At 33.9% G+C, this 21,231-nt stretch overlaps 1 protein-coding gene across 1 annotated transcript in view; it reads right to left on the bottom strand.

The window, feature by feature from the left end:
- LRP1B (LDL receptor related protein 1B) overlaps window positions 1-21,231 on the bottom strand; it is a 1,854,983-nt gene that overhangs the window by 198,871 nt on the left and 1,634,881 nt on the right. Inside the window, exons 61-66 of the mRNA XM_077767810.1 lie at window positions 20,190-20,378; window positions 19,220-19,368; window positions 12,657-12,750; window positions 9,170-9,286; window positions 8,930-9,049; window positions 7,389-7,508 (exon numbers count right to left, since the gene is read on the bottom strand). Of these exons, the coding sequence (XP_077623936.1) occupies window positions 7,389-7,508; window positions 8,930-9,049; window positions 9,170-9,286; window positions 12,657-12,750; window positions 19,220-19,368; window positions 20,190-20,378 (789 nt within the window). The remainder of the gene's footprint in view (window positions 1-7,388; window positions 7,509-8,929; window positions 9,050-9,169; window positions 9,287-12,656; window positions 12,751-19,219; window positions 19,369-20,189; window positions 20,379-21,231) is intronic.

Raw genomic sequence — 21,231 nt, 5'->3', positions numbered from 1 at the left:
CTGAATAAGATGATTAGTCCTCTAACCAGCTGAAAGAAGCTACCAGTCTTATTTTTTAAAGTGATAAAAAATAATATTTTCTACAAATCAATGCATTACCTATAGTACTGGTATTGAGAAGAAGCACTACAATCTTTCATTCTATGTATTTTCACTCATTAATATAAAGTATAATCATATAAACATAGCATTAACACTGAATAACACTGAATAACCCCTGAAAATAAATGGTAATAATATTCTTTAAGGAAATCACCAGTCCAAATGACACCTGAATGGAATCTTATAAGCCAAAACAAATGTAAATATTTTGTTGTGAAGGTAGACAAAAAACGCATTTATTAAAGTTCTACATTTCTTAAGTATTTTTTATAAAGTCTCTAATACTTACTTTTCCCATTCTACTATATATCTGCAACTAGGTGCGTGTGTGTGTGTGTGCATTTTATTTTGCATTTTTAGAGAATCAAATATATCTGGCAAAGGATAAGGGGAGCAGTATAACAAGGATGAAGTTTTTCAAGCAAAAATATCACAGAATGTTAAATTACTGACTCAATTTCCTTTTAAAAAATATCAACTACACCAACCCAATTCTTATCAAACAAATATTCAGTCTCTTTCTTTACAAACATAATTATATACCCCACTGGGCAAAAAGCTTTTTCCTTTCATGGCTTTTATAACAGACCAGTCTAGAATCTGAAATGTGTGGCATGTCTCCTGACTCACTGTGTGAGTTCCTTGTTAGCTTTGTAGAACAAAATTTAAATCTCACAATTTCCTCTTATTATTGAGAAAGAGAAAACAAAATAAACGACATCACCAAAAAATTGCATATCCCTTTGGTAGAGACAGTCAATGCATGGAAGTTACTAAAGACAAGTTATAAAAAGACTAAATGTGTTCCTCTTAGACTATTAAAGGATTCATATGTAGGTCATTCATTTTTTCATATAAAAACTAGACAGTAATTTCCTAGCCCTATTCATACAGATAGGCTCTCCTTTGAGGGCTTTATCGGAACCAAAATATTTCAGTGCAAAAGAGGCTATTTTTCTCTTTCTTTCACTCTTTCATACACAGACACGAAACATGGGAATGCTGTCCAGATTGATGTGGGACAAGCCAATGCTACCCACATCATTGAGAAGGTAAGTGTTACCCTGACCGAAGTTTATCTCAAAAAGATGTCAAACTTCCAGGAAAAACATCTAGTATCATGTATATGACACAGTCAACAAAAGTCAGGTGCAACTCTATGACAATACGAGTAGTAACTAGATTTATAAGCGTAAGACACTTATTTATGGCTCGTCACAAGACTTGGAGATTTTCAGGATCATGTGTCTCTGTATGTCTTAGCTCAACAGTATTCATGTAATAGCAGAAACTTAAGATCAGTTTGCAGCTCACCAGAAATGGAGACACAGAGACAGCTAGCCAAGGCTACACTTCAGCAGTGGGTGATGGGGCCAGCACTGCATAGCAAGGGTCACAGTACAGGTGCAGATCAGACCAAGCAGGCAGCAGAGACCAATCAGGCCCCAGAGAAATGAGGCCCTTTCTCCTTCCCACCTGCTAACATAAAGATGTACAATCCCACCCTTCTAAATATCTGAGACACCATGATGCCATGTGTTTGAAAACTTAAATCTGTCTCCCAGCAGCTTCCCTCATTAACCTGCCTCCCTCCTGCCCCCACACAAAAAGCTATAGCCACACAGTATGGAAGAGGGGCTTTCGGGTGTTCATATAATTTGTTTGCTAATCAAAATATGATATGTAAATTGGTAGCCTATACTTAAATTCAGGAAACACTGATTAAAAATACTAAATGATCTCTTAACTAAATGCATGTAAGTATACTATGGATTATTTGAAGTCATGAAACTAGCATTTGCTAACTGCTAGTTTAAGTGGAAGTAAATAAATATTTTGAAAATAACTAAATTCAAATATCACAAATTATTTTACTGTAGTTACAGCCACCAAAATCAAAGCTTCTCTCTTCAAACTCATTCCACGGTCTCTATCTGAAGCTTAATATTGACTACAAGGTTAACAGATTTCTGCCCCTGGATGTTGTCACAACTGCTTTGAGTAAACGTTCATGTAAGTTGACAATCGGAGCACCTGAGCAGGGAGCTGAGACTTCATGGTGTCTAAAGCACAGATTGTATGAAATGTGTTTTACTTTATTTGCCAATGGATGTGTAATAATTGTAACATGTAAAAAAATAGCCTTCAGTATGAAAACGTGTTATTCACATTTATACACTGGAATACTAGAAAATGCCTAGCTCAATTTCTATTGAAAATACAATAAAATTTATGTCAGCTTATAAGATACTATTAACTGTTAGGAATATATCAATAAATACATAAATAAATACATATATTAATAAATTAATAGATACATATTAATAAATACATTAATAAAAAAAAGACACACATGTGAATAATATACAGCCACTTCAAAAGAGGGGAAGAAGTGAAGGGGAGAGGATAGAGGTGGGCTTTATGTGTTATTGTAGGGATCTGAGTGTTTTAAAAGACATACCTTAAGCCAAATGTTAAAATCTATTAAAAATGATAAATTGCTTACTGCATGGCTTTCTGTACAAGTCTATATGGTAGAAGTATTTTATAATTTAATATCCACTCGCTTTAACTTAAAAAAACATGTTTCTTGTATTCTTATAGTTTAAATAGATGAATTCCAATTTCCTCAACAGACATTTAAGGGAAAATAAAAGCACCCAAGGATCAGTTCTGTCTTTTAGTTTGAATGTGTTCAGTATCATGCTGGAAAAACCAGGCTGCACAAAGTAGTACAAAGCTACTGTAGGAAACTCAAGTTCCTCTCATAAGCCCTAGTTAGTGTGATTAGAGCTAGCACATTAATGTGAGATAATTAGCCAAGCAGTAGGGAATAAACCAAGACTGCTCAAAAGCAGCAGCAAATGATGCTGAACCAACCTGAGAGCAAAAATTCTAGATGAGGTGGAGGAATGCAAGAAAACAGGAAACATGACCATAGGAAAGAGCGATACGGCAGAACAAACAGTGGGTTCCAGAGAGCTGGGGTGTGAGTATGGAGTTGACCAGGAAGGCCCAGGTGGAACAACAGAAAAAAAGAATGTTACACAAACATCTAGGGAATGGAAAATCTAAACTATCAGCTGGGAAGAGAGAACATAATGGAGAGACATGGATTCTGATATCATCTTATAATAAGAGTCTAACCGTAGAAAAGTTTCAACTCTAATTCCAAAGCAAAGCATGAATCTACTGCAGATTTGTCAAATTCCCAAATCTGCATTTCCTGCCTAAAATAGAAAAAGGCAGGCAGAAGGTAAAGAAAGTTTGAAATTGAAATTTGGAGTGAAAATCCTAGGGCCACTACGACTGAGGTATTGAAGATAGTTTCGGCAGGCATTCAAATATGGTGTTTGTCCAATATTGTAATAAGTAATGGAGCAGCCCACCAAGAATATTAATCTCTAATTAATCTGTCAAAAGGTATATGTTTACATTTTACAAAGCTTATTTTTCTCTGGGCATTAGTAAAGAAAGAGGAAATACCTTCAAGTGAAAAGAACTAATTTTATAATAGCCATTAACGGAAAACAAAGTTGAACCTGTCTTCCCATGAATATAAGCATAGCACAGATTTAAATCTTTACTTACACAGAAATAGAGCTAAAAGATGTTTTTAAAATATTTATGAATTTAAATCCAAACGTGCCAAATGTAGTTTTTACAGACTCATAAATTTAGCCATCTCAAAATCTGTGTCATAAGATGGGAAGATATGTAATTTAACTTTAAAATTTGTATCCACTCTCACAAAGACTAAACTACTGAAGCAAGACTCTTAAACTATATGTAATTTACATCTACTCAAAGTGTTTTCGAGGCCTCCTTAAATTCTAGATTAGCATAACATTTTTACACAAACTGAATGTTAGTTATTAAATCTGCATTACTTACAAAAATTCAAAAATTACACTGGGCAGAATTCAATAAACATGGTATTTCAGTAAACATAAAAATTAAATAATTTAAAAGATATTTGTACATTAAAGGTATTTTAATCCCTTATACTACATATGATTTGGTTTGTTTGTAAGCTATTCTGCTCTGTTTTGTTAGGCTTTCCTATAGGGTCTCAGTGACTCTGTGCCCCTACACTGGTGTATTATTTATACAATTTAAAGGGGAAAAGGGGCGCCTTGGTGGCTCAGCAGGTTAAGTGGCCAACTTTGGCTCGGATCATGATCTCAAGGTTTGCAAGTTTGAGTCCCACGTTGAACTCTGTGCTGACAGCTCAGGGCCTGAAGCCTGCATTGGATTCTGTGTCTCCCTCTCTCTACCACTCCTCTGCTTGTGCTCTGTCTCTCTCAGTCTCAAAAATAAATAATAAAACATTTAAAGAAAAGAGAGAGAGAAATGTGTTTCATTTAGGATATATCAAGGTAGAACAAATTACAATGCTAGAACTTTAGAATTTATAGAAGTCAATTAAATATAAACCTATAGATATTGCTTCTGAGAAATAAGACGTTAAGAGTTAGGTGAACTCCAAGAGTAAAGCAGAATCTCCCTCTAAATTTAGCAGTGGAATAAGAAAGTATAGAAGAAAATTGCAATAAAAATGAGTTGCATACTGAGGTTTTGTAACAGAGAATATAGGCCTGTCACTCAACAGCATTTCATGCAAATCCACTCTCCATCTTGCTAGGCCCTCAACCTGAGAAACAGTGAACCTTACCTTCTATTCTAGGCAAGGGCTGTTCCCACAAAGAAACACATGACTCTGACTCAAACAATTAGGCCTTACCTTGATCGGGTTAATTTTAAGAAGTGTTTTCATTTGCTTGTTTTGTTTTTTGTTTTTACCACTCATTGAAAGTATCAATAGGTGAGCTATCCTGCAAAAGTGTTAACAGACATAGCAAAAACACATGGCATTCCTATTTTTATTGAGGGCAGAAGAGAAAGGAAGGAGCTAACCTTTTTAGCCCACAAGGAATAAAGATTGAGAAATGGTATACTAAAATGTGACGTAGAAGTTTTTTTTAAATTAGTTTATTGCCTGCCACAATAAAATTTTATAGTGGGTCTAAGGCAAATCAGATGGCAACCTTCCCGTCTCTTCTCTCCCTCTTACTGTTTGTATGTATGTGTTCAGATATTGGTCTAGAAGTTATGGCGGTACCTGTGGCTGGGAGAATTCTATATAACTTTATAACAGAATACATTTAAATATTTTTCTCTTTACACAGAAACAAAGAGGTGGCTTTATACCATGTCTACAGAGTAGGTGCTTTAGTGTGAACTAACCTTGGATTCAAGTCCCAGTTACACCACCTGCAAGCCATGACACTAGGGGTAAATTATATAACCTCCTTGGAATTCATTTTCCTCGTCTATAAAATAGGGATAGTAAAGGGGGTCCCTGGGTGGCTCAGTTGGTTAAGAGTCTGACTCTTGATTTTGGCTTAAGTCATGATCTTACAGTTTGTGATACACAGCCCTTTGCTGGGCCCTGCACTGATACCACAGAGCCTGATTGGGCTCTCTCTCTTGCTTTCTCTCTTTCAATCTCTTAATCTCTCTCTCTCTCTCTCACCCTCCTTCCCAAAATAAATACATTTTATAAAAAATAGGAATCAGGGCACCTGGATGGCTCTGTCAATTAAGCATCCAACTTCAGCTTAGGTCATGATCTCACAGTTGGTGGGTTTGATCCCTGCATCGAGCTCTGTGCGGACAGCTCAGAGCATTGAGCCTGCTTCAGATTCTGTGTCTCCCATTCTCTTGCTGTCCCTCCCCTGCTCATGGTCTCTCTCTCTCTCTCAAAAATAAATAAGCATTAAAAAATATTAAAAAAAATAATAGGGATAGTAGAGATTACATGAGATAATGACTATAAATCCTTTACCAAGTTTCCTGGACTATATGGTAAATACCAAATAAATATTAGGCACCATTATTATAATAATTGATAATTATTAGTTTGAATACTATATTTTGCCACAACAGTTAAATAATACCAAAGTGAAGAACAAATTAATAGATATTCCAGAAAAAATATTCATATAGCTAACATAAGTCATTAGTCCATTTCACTTTGGGAAACCAAAAATACAAAAGACTAGCCATTAATATAAAAAGCAAACTGGCCATTAATATAAAATAGTCTGTAAAAGACTTTCATAATTGTTAGGGACATATCAGTGATCCTACACTTCAGGACTTTGTGAATTGTTTATAAAAAACAATTCTATAAAATGGTAAATGGGGTTCATGATACTGTGGTAAGTTATTCTGGTTCCATGTTCTGAAGACAGTACATGGAAGACAGAATTAGGAAAAAGACTTGAAGACACATGACTGTCATTTATTACACATGTCTCATGAATGTTGTCCTATACAAGTGGAATTTCAAAGAACATAATGGTTTTTCATTATTTTCTTTTTTCTCAGAAGAGGTAACTAAGAGCAGTGTGGAATACAGCAGATACATTTAACCCAATTTTGGCTATGGAAGTCTTGGAAGTACTGTCTTCAATTTGGAAAAACTTTGCCTTCCGTAATCAGTTGCCAGATTAGATATTGTTTCGCTTCCCCAAGAATGCCATGTTTGTGTATTCACCTACAACATAGCCTCAATTAATATTTAATAAATGTTGACAAAATGAATTACACATGACAACTACTCTTCATTTCTGTCTTTCTGTTGACATTTCAAGATAGAATCAAATGCATTAAACAAAATGAGTATGTTCTACATTTCTGCAACATTAATAAATAATTCTTATAAATAAAACAATTGATTTTAAGTCAAAAAATAAATGTTTCAGAAACAAATGCTAACTTAGGTGAACACTGTCACCTACTAAAACAGAACGGATCCTTTTCTTAACTTTCTCTTTCTTTCATAATGTTTAGGAATGGAGAATAATCACTGAATGAATGGAAAGTCCTATGCATTTAAGCAAAAAAAAAATGTCTAGAACAATAAAAAGGAAATGTCTCATTTTTTCTATTCATTAAATGCTAATACCAATTGCATAATCTAATACAAGATGATGATAGTTTAGCCTACCTTTCGGATCCATCTTTTAGAAATAGTTTTGAGTTATATTAAACAATTTTACTCTTCTGTCTTATCCTTCTATAGGTAAAAATAGCTAACCTGAGATTGTTTTTATAAAATAGCTAATCTGAGGTTGTTATGCCTCAGTGAACACAGAGACAAAACTTCCTCATGTAAGACTTTAGTTTCATCAGAATTGTGTCCAAACCCCTTTCACTGTAGCTTTGTCAGATGGTGACACAAACACAACAAGGAAGATCCAGGGTCACAAACCACTCACCACAGTTGGCCTCATCTGATGCGTCTGCACAGTCTGGATCCTCATCACAAACCCACAGCTTGGAAATACAATGCTTAGTAGTTTTACATTGGAAATAGTCTGGAGAACAGCTGTTTTCGGCTTAAGAGGAAAACATCTATTAAAATGCAGTTTTGAACAAAGACAGACATTTTATCTAAAAAATAATTAGACAAACAAATGTTAAGGACAGTCACCTGGAAATGTATTATCTTTTAATTAATAAGGCTCTGAAGGTGAAGTTTTAACTTTTATTATCTATAATATCTTTTCTAGTCGAAATAAATAACACATACTTCTGCAATGATACATTTGATAAAAATCAGAGTTTTCAGAACTTTACCTTGATTAGATATATTTTGAAACTAATTTTTAAAATAAGGAATTCAGAGCCTTTTGGAATAATTTTACCAGATAAATAAAAGTAAATGTATACATTTGCATTTTTATAAATAGAAAAAAAGACTAAATCAGAAGATATTAGCGAATAAGGAAAAAAAAAGTCATAAAACTTATCAAACTCTCTACTTGGGCTGAGGTGTAGAGGGAAGAGGTGAACATGTGACTCACACTGTAAACTGCATTACAAATCCTAGTCATTTTAATGGATCAGCTCCTAGAACAACTAACCATAAAGAACTGGTACTGACTTTATTCTGAATGCACCATCTTAATCAAATTGCTGGGTGACTGCACATTATTTACTGATAAAAGTTTTAGGGGGATAAAATAAAACTTCAGCAAGACAGAAATGTTGACAGCAATTCTGTTGAAACCCAGAAAAACTCGACAGGTACTCTATTGTTCAGCTTCTATGTGTGCGATTGTGCATGCGTGTGTGTGCGTGTGTGAGTGTGCATATCTATGTGCCTATATGTATACATGTATACAATATAAACTGTTTTATCTTTAATTTAATTTAACTTGATTTTTGGTGGGGAATGGAGATAAGAGGTGAAAAGAATAGAAGATATTTTACTATTGTTCTTTGAAATAGCTTGTTAAGATACATTAAGTAAAATACTATTTACAGTTTTTAACAAAATAGTTTCGTTATGTTATTTTGCTCATCATGTATTCATTATGTATTTTATGGGGGAAAACGCAGTAGTAATTCATGGACTTGATTTCAAGTAACTAATTAATCAGTAGAAGAAAATTACCAGTAGCTACTTAATGGGGACACACACAAAAAATTAGTTTATGAATAAAACACCACAGTCACCTGTAATGTGGCTTTTGCTGCTTCTCTTAAGGATGGTGGGAATGAACGCATGTTGTTTTCTGTTTGCCATAATCTTCAGGTAGTTTTATAAGTAAAGACTACCATGTTTTAATTTTCTCTATATTCTTTACAGAGAGCTTCTTAAATAACCCATTCCAATAGATACCTGTTTGAAACTGTTTACCCATAATTGGTGTCATGTTTTTCTACTCTGTGTGGTTCATAATAATAATTTTTAGGCCAATTTCACTTGGGACAAGTGAAGTAAGACAAGACAGAACATTTTAACATGACTTACGACAGTCCCTTTCATCTTCCTCATCCCCACAATCATCTTGTCCATTACATCGGAGATTTACCGGGATACATTTTTGGTTCTTTGTACACTTGAACTGACCTGACAGGCAGACATGTGTGTCTAAAAGATAGAAAATACAAAGAAATCTGTGCTGAATCCTGTGTCTGAATTTAAATCAGTGCACACATAATCAGTTAAGAATGAGATTTATGTTCCTTGGTTAAGAATGTAATCACCTACCACAGTTGAGTTCATCAGAATTGTCTCCACAGTCATTCTCTCCATCACAGATGAAAGCGGGAAGAGCGCAGAGTCCTGTTCCACACTGGAATCTGCCTGGCTGACATTTAAATTCAGCTACGGGAGAAAACATACAGGTATCATCGAATGCCAGTCTCAGCTCATGACTTCTTAAAAAAGCTTCTCTGACATTAAAAACATTTATTATTTCATTATATTAAACATATCCTAGAGCACATTGCAAACGCCTCACATCTAGATAGCTATTAGATTCAGATTACAGTACAGCTAAACTGTGAGCAACTCAGATGGCCTCCAGATTACATTTCATAAATTAACAGAAAGAAATCCCACATGATGATGCATTTTGCCATACTTTTGAGTTTATATAAGAAATAATGATTGGGTGCCTGGTTGGCTCAGTTGCTTAAGCATCCGACTTTGGATCAGGTCAGGTCATGTCAGTTCCAGCCTCTTGGTTGGGCCTGTGGTGACAGCTCAGAGTCTGCAGCCTGCTTTGGATTCTGTGTCTCCCTCTCTCTCTGGCCCTCCCCTCTCATGCTCTGTCTCTCTTTCTTTTTCTCTCAAAAATAAATAAACATTAAAACATTTTTTAAAAGATATAATGATAACGATAATCATAATAATAAGGTAGGATATATTGAGCATCTACTCTGTATTAGACACTGGGCTAGGCCCTTTCACATATTAACTATGAATTGAATCTATCGTAACCTTCTCCCCTCAACATCACCATGACCATTTTATAAATAAGGAAGCTAGGTCTTACGGATATTAATAATTTACCCAAGGATGTTCAAGTTTCAAGTACCAGACCTGGAATTTAGATCCAGATCTGACTCTGAAGTCAGTTGCCTGTAATACAACACTTACCTTTTGACTGATGATCCTAATGTACATTACTAATCACTGACTTTGACATAATTAATATCCTGCTTAGTTATTCAAATAAGTCAACCAAATATTAATAAGTAATACTTTAAACTTTCTTTGGAAAATTAACTATGCTTTTATATTTATGATATTAATTAAAATTTTCCTTAACATTAAAAAATAACTCAATATATGCTTGACTTCTAGAGAAGTGAGTTCTAAAATGTTTAACTCCAATCTATAACATTTATTAGTTAATTACACTAAGTGTTTAAACTATGTGATACTTAATTTTCTCACATTCTAAACATGTGCATTTCCTCTATTTCCTGTTGCTTCATATATAACTTTTTGAATATTCCTTTGCTACCAAACCAACCTTCCCAAAAGAAGGGTTATTAACTATCAGAAGAGTTTCAATGCCTGGGAAATAACTGGAAGCCTACCTGACTTTCAAGTATGTCTCTAGAATGGTCCTTGGTGTACTGGAGCATCATAGAAAATGTAATTAAAAACTTATGATGCCAGAGAATTCAAGATGCATTACTCTTAACCATATTTATCTAAATAACATTATTGAAGTTTGCAAGTATGTGGAACTGGGAGTAAGCTTTCCAGCCTTTTCAGGTGAAATTATCAATTTTGGCAGTAACTTAGTACCTGCAAATTTTGATGATGCAGCTACTGACAAATGAATTCTAAACACTCCACAGACTCATGTACATCACTCTCCACCTCACCATAACTCTCAAAATAAAGCTTCATGCCTACAGATGTTCAGTGCTGTTAACCCGTCGACTCCAAGTAAAAGATCATTTACTAAAAGATCACAGAGATAATGTCACCAATAAAAACATGTTGAATTGGTATTTAACCAGGATAAGGATGATGCAGAGACTCTTAGATACCAGATGTCTCTTTGGTTCCTCTCAAAAGACATTAAAGTTATATTTTTTCACCATGTAGTCTGAAACTGTGTAAATGTGAAAAACTTATGCTAAACCTTTGGTTACTTTTTCATATCGGTATGGTGATAGAACCAATATTCCAGTCAGCTGCAGATATTTTAGAAAGGAAAGCCCTGGGTGTCACTGACTGTAACTGTAGGTCATTATAGTGGGATTTCCTCAGAGAACATGTTAGTGAATCTGGGCAGGAAAGGTCATCTTAATATGAGGACTGATTTCTTTATTTCTATCAATTACAAAATAAGTTGTATTTACTTTAAGCACCCTATTGTAGGAAAGTTTACTTTATTATGGGGAAATTAATAACTTTCTTTTAATGAGTAAATCTCAGTTGTTCAGCAATATAATTGTTCCTCTAATAGTCCTTTTAATTCAATAACTTTAATAAAAGAATACTTCAGGCATAATAGGATACCTATCTCACACAGAATCTACTTTTATATATTACGTACCATAGTAAAAACAAAAATTGTGTAAAAAATCAAAGACCAATGGACCTTCCAGAAACATGAACAGAACATTAGAAAACCAATGACTTCTGTAAGTTTTTCCTTTTTTGTTGAATATACAATTTGCTGCTTTCAAAGATAAAAATGAACTATGTGAAATAACTTCAAATGTTTTATACACTTGATAGTGACCAAAGAGATGGAATCCATCTCATGTAAGTAACTATCTAGAGACCTTAAGTTTAAAACAGTTTTGTAATTATATGGTGGAAAGTTCTACATCAGAAAGAAACTAGCTTTTACTAAGACAGGTTACTGTCTTTCTTTAGTGCAAGACCAAGGTTCCTGAACTCAATTGTCAAGATCAAGTCATGGCAACTATCCTCTGAGATTTGAGGGAATTACCATGATTGACGAAAAGCATCTAACTTGACAGGACAGTATTGGAGTGACCCATGGAGTGAACTATAAGTCTATCAAGAAAAGTTTATTGCATGTCCATTACAACCAAAGTTACCAAAGATACCTAAAGGTATATACATGCGCCACATACATATATACACATGTGTGAACATATGTACATGTCATATATACATACACATACAAACACATGTGTGTATATATGTATGTATGTACGTGGCACCTAACCATGCCAATTATACTTGGAGTCAAAATATAATTGGTAGTTATTTTAAGGCAACTACTAAGAGCATCTAAATTGCTGAAGAACAAACTAATGGTTTATATCGGAAAGATCTCACTTTTACGGAATCTCAGTATTTTAATACTGTCAGAAAAGTTTAAAGATTAATCCCTTCAAGTAGGATATTAGTTATTGAATGGCATTCTAAAAGGTTGCCCATTTTAGCTTCTAATTTGGTGATATATCCAGTCAAAATATGCTGATTGTTACTATACTGATTACTACATGAGGAGTGTAATTATTCTACAAGTAAGAAACTTTAAGACAAAACAATAACAAAAATTGCTGATAGCATCATTCTAAATGCAAGAGTTAACAGAGACATACCCAAGATATTTTAACAAATTTTGTTATAATTTTAAAGATTTTGGAAAAGCATCAGAAGGCAAGATTTAAGGGCTTGCTTTCATTTCCAAGGTCTGGGATTTGAGGAACTGTAAATTCTAAATTCCTACATTCACCGATGTACTCACGACAGTCATCAGGTTCGTCAGATCCATCGCCACAGTCATCCACAGTATCACATTTCCACCAGAATGGAATACATTTATCAGTTTTGCAACGGAACTTAAGGGAAAAAAATGAAGAAAGGTTGAAGAACTCTATCACCATATAAAATAGATACTTAAAAACTTACCAGCTCTAAGCAGCCCAACTCACTCTCTTGCAGCAAATGTGAACTATGGTAGTCTTAGAGCATTCCATAATAGGGAATAAATGTACAACAAGTAACAAAATGATCTGCCAGGAAAGCACATTGTGCAGGAAAATCTCCTGGGATTTCTGGAGCACAGACAAGCTTACCCAATTTACATGTTATCTATGGCTGCTCTAGCACCATAACAACAGTTATGTAGTTGCTACAGAGACTACGTGGCCAAAATTAAAATATTTATTATCTAGGCCTTTACAAAAAGCTTGCCTAAATGCTGAATATAGATAAAAATCCCCAGAAATATCAGGAAAAGTTATCCTGAGTTAATTGAAAAGTTGAATTAATTTAGTTAATTTGATTTAAGATGATTGAATTGCATTTTCTTAGCAATCTTGGACAATTTGATTAACATCAATCAGTCTCTGTTCCTTAGTCTCCAAATGAGGAGTTTAAGATAGTCTGGATGATCCTTTCCTGCACTGTCATGTTGTGATTCCATGGAATTTTCTGAACATACTTCCTTTACCCATAATGAATATCTTACCACATAAATTTTAAGGGCACTTCTTTAAAGTAGTTAAAACTGGTAAAGTTATTTTCAGTTTTCAAAATTCTTTATTAAGTATGCATGATTTTTTAGGATAAATAAAATGAATCGTCATAACTAAAAAATAGGTACAAAACTGCACTGGAAAGTAAAATAGTCAAGGAAGATTTTATTTAAGACTATGGCAATAGTGGAGAGAGATTGTACTGAACTTCACTGAAGCAAAAGGCAGGGAGTGGGTTTAACCTATGGGAGAAACTAATGGAAAAGTATAGTCAACATGATTAGACCATCTGTATTTGCTAAGTGGTACTTATCAAAGCTGGGCTCCTACCTTCCAATTCCAAGAAACTAACACAGGCTTGGACTATCTTTTTTGATGATAACCTTTCTTATATTTTTTTTCAAAGCTTATTTATTTTTGACAGACAGAGCATGAGCAGGGGAGGAGGGGCAGAGAGAAAGGGTCTGAAGCAGGCTCCAGGCTCTGAGTTGTCAGCATACAGCTGCGGGTCTCTCACGAAACATGAGATCATGACCTGAGCTGAAGTCAGATGCTTAACCAACTGAGCCACCATGGCACCTCTCGATGATTAAATTTCTCTGGGATGGTCTCCAGCTCCTTGAGGAGGGCATTCCTGGCAAGAGGCTGGGAGAAAATTTACATCTCAAAGAGGCAGAGAAATAATTCACAATTACAAGTTTTCTAAAGTAAGAGCTCTAAGAAAAGGAATTCAGGGGCCTACAGTCAGGAAGAAACTGTCTAAAGTTTAGTCAAGCTGAGGAATGTTAAGGCTACTTTGGTCAATGACTTACCACCCTGTATAACATCCTCCCCTACAAAGCCTGACAAAGAACTTATAAATAATAAATGTGTATAACTTAAAATGAATAGTTGCATGTCAAAAAAGAAAGGTGAAAAATAAGGTTGCAATAGATTTTTTGCTGAATATGATTTGTTTGAAAATTATATTTTTAAAAAATAGAAACATTGAAGGAAACTTATTGTAATAAAACTTGTTCTCAAGATTATCCAAAACATTATTCACTGACATATTTATTAATGTGTTCTATTTGTTCTATCATCCTTTCCATTTAAAATATTTAAATATCATAAGAAAAATAATAATTCTATTACTTTCAGAGGTGGTTTTAACTCCTTTCTTTTGAAATAACCATTAAGTGGAAGATTAATAATAGAGAAATTAGTTGATTTTGTTATATGTTAGTATTTACTTATTTGGCACACAAGTAACTTTTTCCTAGAAATATATTTCAGAAGATTATTATTGGATTTTTTGTAAGAAAGGTGATCTGAATTCAAATTCTTCTCCTAAAACAGGAGTTATTTTACTCTCATAAGGTAAAAGAAATTAAAGAAAAATCACACTTTACATACAGAGTGTACATGTATCTAAAATAATTGTCATTAAAAATTTACTTTAAATTATTAAAACCAAACGATAGATTAAGGTTAGTAAATTTTTTCCAGCACTATCAAATTATCTTCATCTTTATTTCAATAGAAATTCAGTGAGAAGCATGTGTATAAAATTTATCTAGAATTGAAAATACTAGCTTGATAATTTTCTAAGATTTATTAATTTTCTTTTTGAAGTGATTTGGTTGTAATTTTCATGTGAGTAACTTGAAAGCAAGGTGACATTTATTTTAGCATGATGTATGCCAAACAGAGATATGCAACATCGAAAAATACAGCCTAGGTATAATTTTGCCTAATGAAACAGATTATTAGCAAGACTACTAGGGTGCCTGGGTGGCTCAGTTGATTCAGTGTTGGACTCTTGATTTGGGTTCAGGTCATGATCTCACAGTTTGGAATTCAAATCCCACATTAGGCTCCCCACTGTCTGACAGCACAGAGCCTTCTCAGACTCTTTCTCTCCATGCCTCGCTGCTTCTCTGGCCCTCTCTCTGGCCCTCTCCTGCCTGAGTGAGCACATGCACTCCAAGCATTCTCTCTCGAAATAAATAAACTTGGAAATGAAAAATAAATAAAATAAAATACTACTACTTTCTTCAAGTAAGAGAGAATTTGATGCTAGCCTTTGCTGAACCTCTCTGAATACCATGAAGTTGATTAAAGGCAGATTTACACAATTTTCTTAAATAAGAGAGTGATTTTTTTCTTCCAGTAGCAATATGGGAGGGAATAGAGCTCTGTGAATCCAAGAGAAGAGCTGACTGTTCAGTTGATTTTCCCATATTTGCTTAGCCTGTGGTCATGTCTATGGTGGTTTTCATAAATTACCACAGGAAATATATTACCTTTATAGATAGTGACTGTCTGGGGATATAAGGCTAACTCTGAAAGCAATTGCCCTGAACATTAAACATTTCCAGTCATTACAGTATATCAAAGTACATTAGTAAGAGGATTTCATACCTCTTGAGTATATTCAAAGCCTTCCCAATCAAGATTTGAAAAATATCTAAAATACATATTTTAAAACTCACTACATATGCCTGATTTAAATAAACACCAACTGTTGGAATTATGTATGATATGACGATTGTGCTTGCCATTTCCTTTTTAATAAGAACATAAATAGGTTTTGAGCTAAGTGAAGACCAGGGTAAAATATACTTACTATGTTACTTTTTATGTTAATCAACATTTTATTCATTACCCACAGAGGACGATTTCTTCTATTTTGTGTCTGGGCTTCATTTTTCTCATACTTAAATACAGTAACTTAAAAAAGATAAATGCTAAATATAAATATAAAACATTTGTCACGGTAAATGTTCTCCAAGACTAATATCTTCATAAAATAAATTGCAAACTGCAATTATCACCCACAAGAAGCAGCTATAAAGAAACTACTAAATACATGTCTACTAAAATGGATACAAGTATAAAACATATATCCTGCATACACAAGTAAAGCTTACTTATGATAGAAAAAGTCTCCATTTAAAAATATTTTTAATTTACTTTTTATTATGAAATAAAAATGATTTAAATTTAATATGTGAAGTGATAAGTGCTACAAGAATTGGATTTTATCTTGATTTTTTTACTCAATTTTCATGTTCATTTTCAATTCGAATAGAATTCTTACTGGTATGATTTATCTACTTTACTTTTCTAAAAATCAATACCATTCAAGGGATGTATCATTGGTTGCATTCATTAGATGTTAATAAAATAAAAACATCTTTGGGTATGATAAATTTAAAATGTAACATTTTTATCAGAATATTTAATAGTATGATTCTGAAATATCTATATTATTTGTTTCACTTTAATTTTAAGCTTCACTAAAAATTGTGTTTCTATGAATTAACTTTTTCGCAAGACACGTACAATAGATAGTTTCTTTTCTCACTGCATCAGGAGAAAATCAGCAGTAAATGGCTGCATAAACCATAAGACTTACTGGGATAACCACTAATGGATAGCATTAAAAGTTCTTCATTAAGTTTTTCATAAAAATGAAAGAAACAATAAGCGATGACTCTTCTTTTCAGGAATTATTGCTGACAACAAGGATATCTGACCCACAATTTGGCTTCTTCTTGTTCTGTCTTATTGTTGAATTTTTTAAAAACCTCATGTAAAACACTATTGGGGTATTTTAAAGTTATATTGGGGTTAATGGATGGCTCAGTCGGTTAAGCATCCAACTTCGGCTCAGGTCATGATCTCACAGATGGTGAGTTCAAGCCCTGCATCAGGATTTGTGCTGACAGCTCAGAGCCTGGAGCCTGCTTAGGATTCTGTGCCTCCTTCCATCTCTACACCTTCCTCGCTCAAGCTCTCTCTCTCTCTCAAAAATAAATAAACATTAAAAAATTTTTAAAAAGGTTAGAACTATTTTTGTTGTGTCCTCATCGATACCAAATTGGGAAATAATTTAATTACATGAGTAATTTTTTTCCTGGGTTAATTTAGGTATTAATTTCATTTTTCTGATTTTTTTTTGCAATGAATAAGCACAACTAAAGGTTTTCCTATATAATAATTTGAAATGTTTTATCCCTTTTATGATTACATCAAGGCTGATATTTGACTCCCTATGTCTTACTGTTTGAGATGTACCTCTGGGTGTCAAGCAGCTTTTGGCTTTACTCTATTTCCGGCAGGCAGGCTCCTAAGGCTCATCACACTGTAACTGGCATAAGCAGGCATATTTTCTAAGTCACATAAGACTGTATTACCTCAACAGAGTAACTCATGGACCACTCCAGAACAAAGGACCAGAGGTTACTTCAGAGTAACCTGGAGTTTAAGCAGGAGATTTCTCTAAACTAAACAGCCCTAACAAGAATTATATTTAAAAATATTTAAAAAACTGGGGCACCCAGGTGGCTCAGTCAGTTAAGCATCGACTTCAGTTTGGGTCATTATATCACAGTTCTTGAGGTCGAGCCCCCTGTCAGGCTCTGTGCTGATGGCTCAGAGCTTGGAGCCTGCTTCAGGTTCTGTGTCTCCCTCTCTCTCTCTACCTCTCTCTCTCTCAAAAATAAATAAACATGAAAAAAAGAAAACACTTAAATACCTGTGATTTCTCCCTTAAATTCTCTCTTTAGGAATAATTAAGTTGCCTATTTCACCTCTCACTGTGACTTAAATTTCTAGTTCTCTAAAGATAACATATTTTATTTACACAAGCAGAGGATTATAATTAGAACAACACACTTTGTAAAGAAAGAAGAAACTGTGACCTGTGCTTCCAATTACACATCAGAACTTCCTGATGGCAGCTTAAACTAATTGCACAAATCCCCTTAAATATGTTCTGGTTGCATTACAGAGCAAGGGCAATAATAGCATTTTCTGTGTACCAAGAGCTTTTTCCATTTGATCTCCATAACAGCAGCCTGGAAATATTATCATTTGCATTTAAAATATGAGAAAACTGAGGCTGCCTTCCTCAAAGTGGTCTGATCTTTTGCATTTATACCATTATATCTGGTGATACTCATAGTGATAACTTTCAAAGCTGGGTGAGCTTGTATTAGCCTCTTGATTCTGAAAATAAGCATATCCTAAGAGACTTAACATGAAGTCACTGCTAGAATTAGAAAACTAGCAAATTTAAAATACAGAATTCTAGGAACAAATTTAGTAATTTAAAAAATCATAGTTTCTTTGACAATTTTATCTTAAATTAACAGTGACTCAAATATAACAAAATTAGATCTTATAATGTCATATGACTGTTACCTAAAAATTGAAAGTAATAATATCAAATTCATCCAACTACCACTGAGTAGAAATTTTAATGTCCTTACTGAAAATAATTACATGCTGAAGAAAAAGAGGTTTTAGAAGGAAATTATTTAGATCATATAACATTTCAGTAAAAAATCTAGAAGATAACATTTTGTCCAATTCATCTTTTTTTCCACATCACTTGCTCTGAGGAATGGAAGAGAAGTAGAGATGGTGATAGAACAGATTATCTAGGGAGATTTGTTTCTTTGTTTAAAGTGCATATAGCAATGGCTCAATCACCTTGCCTTCTTCAAATATGTCAGATCTCTTCTGATGGTTCTGTTGGGTGACTCGTGAGTTGAACCACTGTTTTGTGCAGAGCTGTGTAAAAATGGCTTTTAGTTTTGTTTCTGTTTCTCTTTTTGTCCTGTATTTGTACATCTTATTTCCTAAGGTCTCATTCTAATGATGTACATTGATTGCTTTTCTCTTACTCTGTGACCCTCTATATGATGTATAAAATATGATGCTAAACAACAACGAAAGATGACATTTTGAAATGGTTTAAGCCAATAAACAAAGTTCAGGCAAAATCTATCCAACAGCTTGATGATACATCTCATGAAATGATTTCTGGACTTCTACTCACCTGACTGGCTGTGCAGTTGGATAAGCAAGTCTTGTTGTCAGCTGCAAGATAGAAGTTGGTGGGACATGCACAGGTGTGAGTCTTTCCGGGGGCTAACAGGCACAGATGACTGCAACCTCCATTATTTATCATGCAGAGATGTTTAGAGACTACAGATGAGAAAGAAACAATAAAACAGAAAAATCAAGACCAATAATATAACATGGGATTAGAGAATGATGCTTCAACTTCCTAACATGTTGAATTTTGTAATCAAGAATTCATCAAGGCCATAAATATAATTGTATTTTGTGATAAGTTCTACTCATTGTTCAATGGTATTTATTTTTCCATTAAGAAACTTTGAGGATACACTTCCACAAAAACAAGCAATCTTGTAGAGAAAAACCTGTCCATCAGAAAAATACAGACTAGAAGCATTTTGGATGAAGACATACATGTGTTTAGAAATATAAATGTAAAATAAAACAATGAAACAATGAGCTACAAATAACAGTGAAGTGGCCTTGTTTTCTAAGCCAAATAGTGTTTTAAGCAAAATAATCAAATCTTTATTCTGTAAGGCCTGATAGAATTCCTACTAGACATATGTTGAAGCAAACTTGATATCTTCCTCATTTTTAGAGCCCCGTAGATGCTTCACTATAATTCCTTTCACCCAGCATTCCAGAAAGTAAGACTCCTATAGCTATTTTGTAAATAAATCACTTCAAGAATGCATCCTTTATTTCTCCAACTACATGTATTATTGTCATTTCAAATTAATAATTCTCTATTACTGAGTTTCTAATCATACTCCTTAACAGACATATTTCACATCAATTGAATCCATCCTATACAATTGTGCTAAATAATGAAATTTGGTACTTGTTTTCAAAAACAAATTTACACTTCACCATGGAGGAAACAAAAATGTAATGTTACTAAAAGATGTTGATGCACTTATGGAAATCATGGAAAGAATAATTACCATCAGGTTGTCTATAAGAATGATACACCTGGATATCTGTGATGGCATGCCATGAGTTAATCAGTGAGAGTCTGTCTGCTCCCGAGGTTTTATGGGCACGGCTGAGTGACTTGGTTTTCCCATCAGTCCAGTAGATGTAGTCTTCAAACAATGTTAGTGCAATCACCCCTGGAATATCTTGATTAGGGACTGTAATAGGAGATGGTAAGATTAATGTTCAGTCTTGGAAGACTGCCAGTTAAAATATTCAATACTACATGGGCTGACAGATACAACTGCTACGGAACTTCATGTGAATAATTGCTGTGACAACCTGTCAGGCCAGCAAGGTTCTTTATTACCAGTTAAGAGAATGCAGGATCTGGCACAGGAGCTTGCTTTGCTCAGAGATAGCCTGATTCGACCACTGGGAAGAAATGAATGCAATCCTGCTCACAAATAATGGAAGCATCAACAGAAACAAATACAATCCAGTATTTAAATAAATATATACATGTATATATAAATTTAAATTCATTTAAATGAAATTCATTTAAATTTATATATACATGTATATATATATGTATATATATATCCATCCCATTGCTCCCAACTTAAATCCTTAAAACTATAGGTCATTGTACTGTTTTCTCCCATTTTCAAATTGATTAAATTATATATCCAGGATGAGATGTTTACCTCGGAGATAAAGTGACTAGAAGACAACTATAAACTATTTTTAGTCACCGAGATTCTATGAATATTTCTACATGCAAGATGAGCTCAGATAGGGATGGAGGAAAATAAGTGTGACAGACGACGATGTATTAGGCAGATTTAACAGTCATAAAACTGTTTAGTTGCAGGTTAAAATTATTTCATAATTATACTTTCATTATAGGACTAGGTTTAAATGTGAAGAGTAGATTGAGCACCACAAATGTGAATTTTTGATTCAAGAGATTCCAGGGTCCTAAAGGTACATGAGATATAATAAACGTGTTTGGTGATTTAAGATTAAGGAACTTTAAAATGAGATAGATTTCTTCAAAAATTTTTTCAA

Source organism: Crocuta crocuta, unplaced genomic scaffold, assembly GCF_008692635.1.
Source record: "Crocuta crocuta isolate KB4526 unplaced genomic scaffold, BGI_CrCroc_1.0 scaffold154, whole genome shotgun sequence".
Lineage (NCBI taxonomy): Eukaryota > Metazoa > Chordata > Mammalia > Carnivora > Hyaenidae > Crocuta > Crocuta crocuta.
This window is presented reverse-complemented; position numbering and strand designations above follow the sequence as displayed.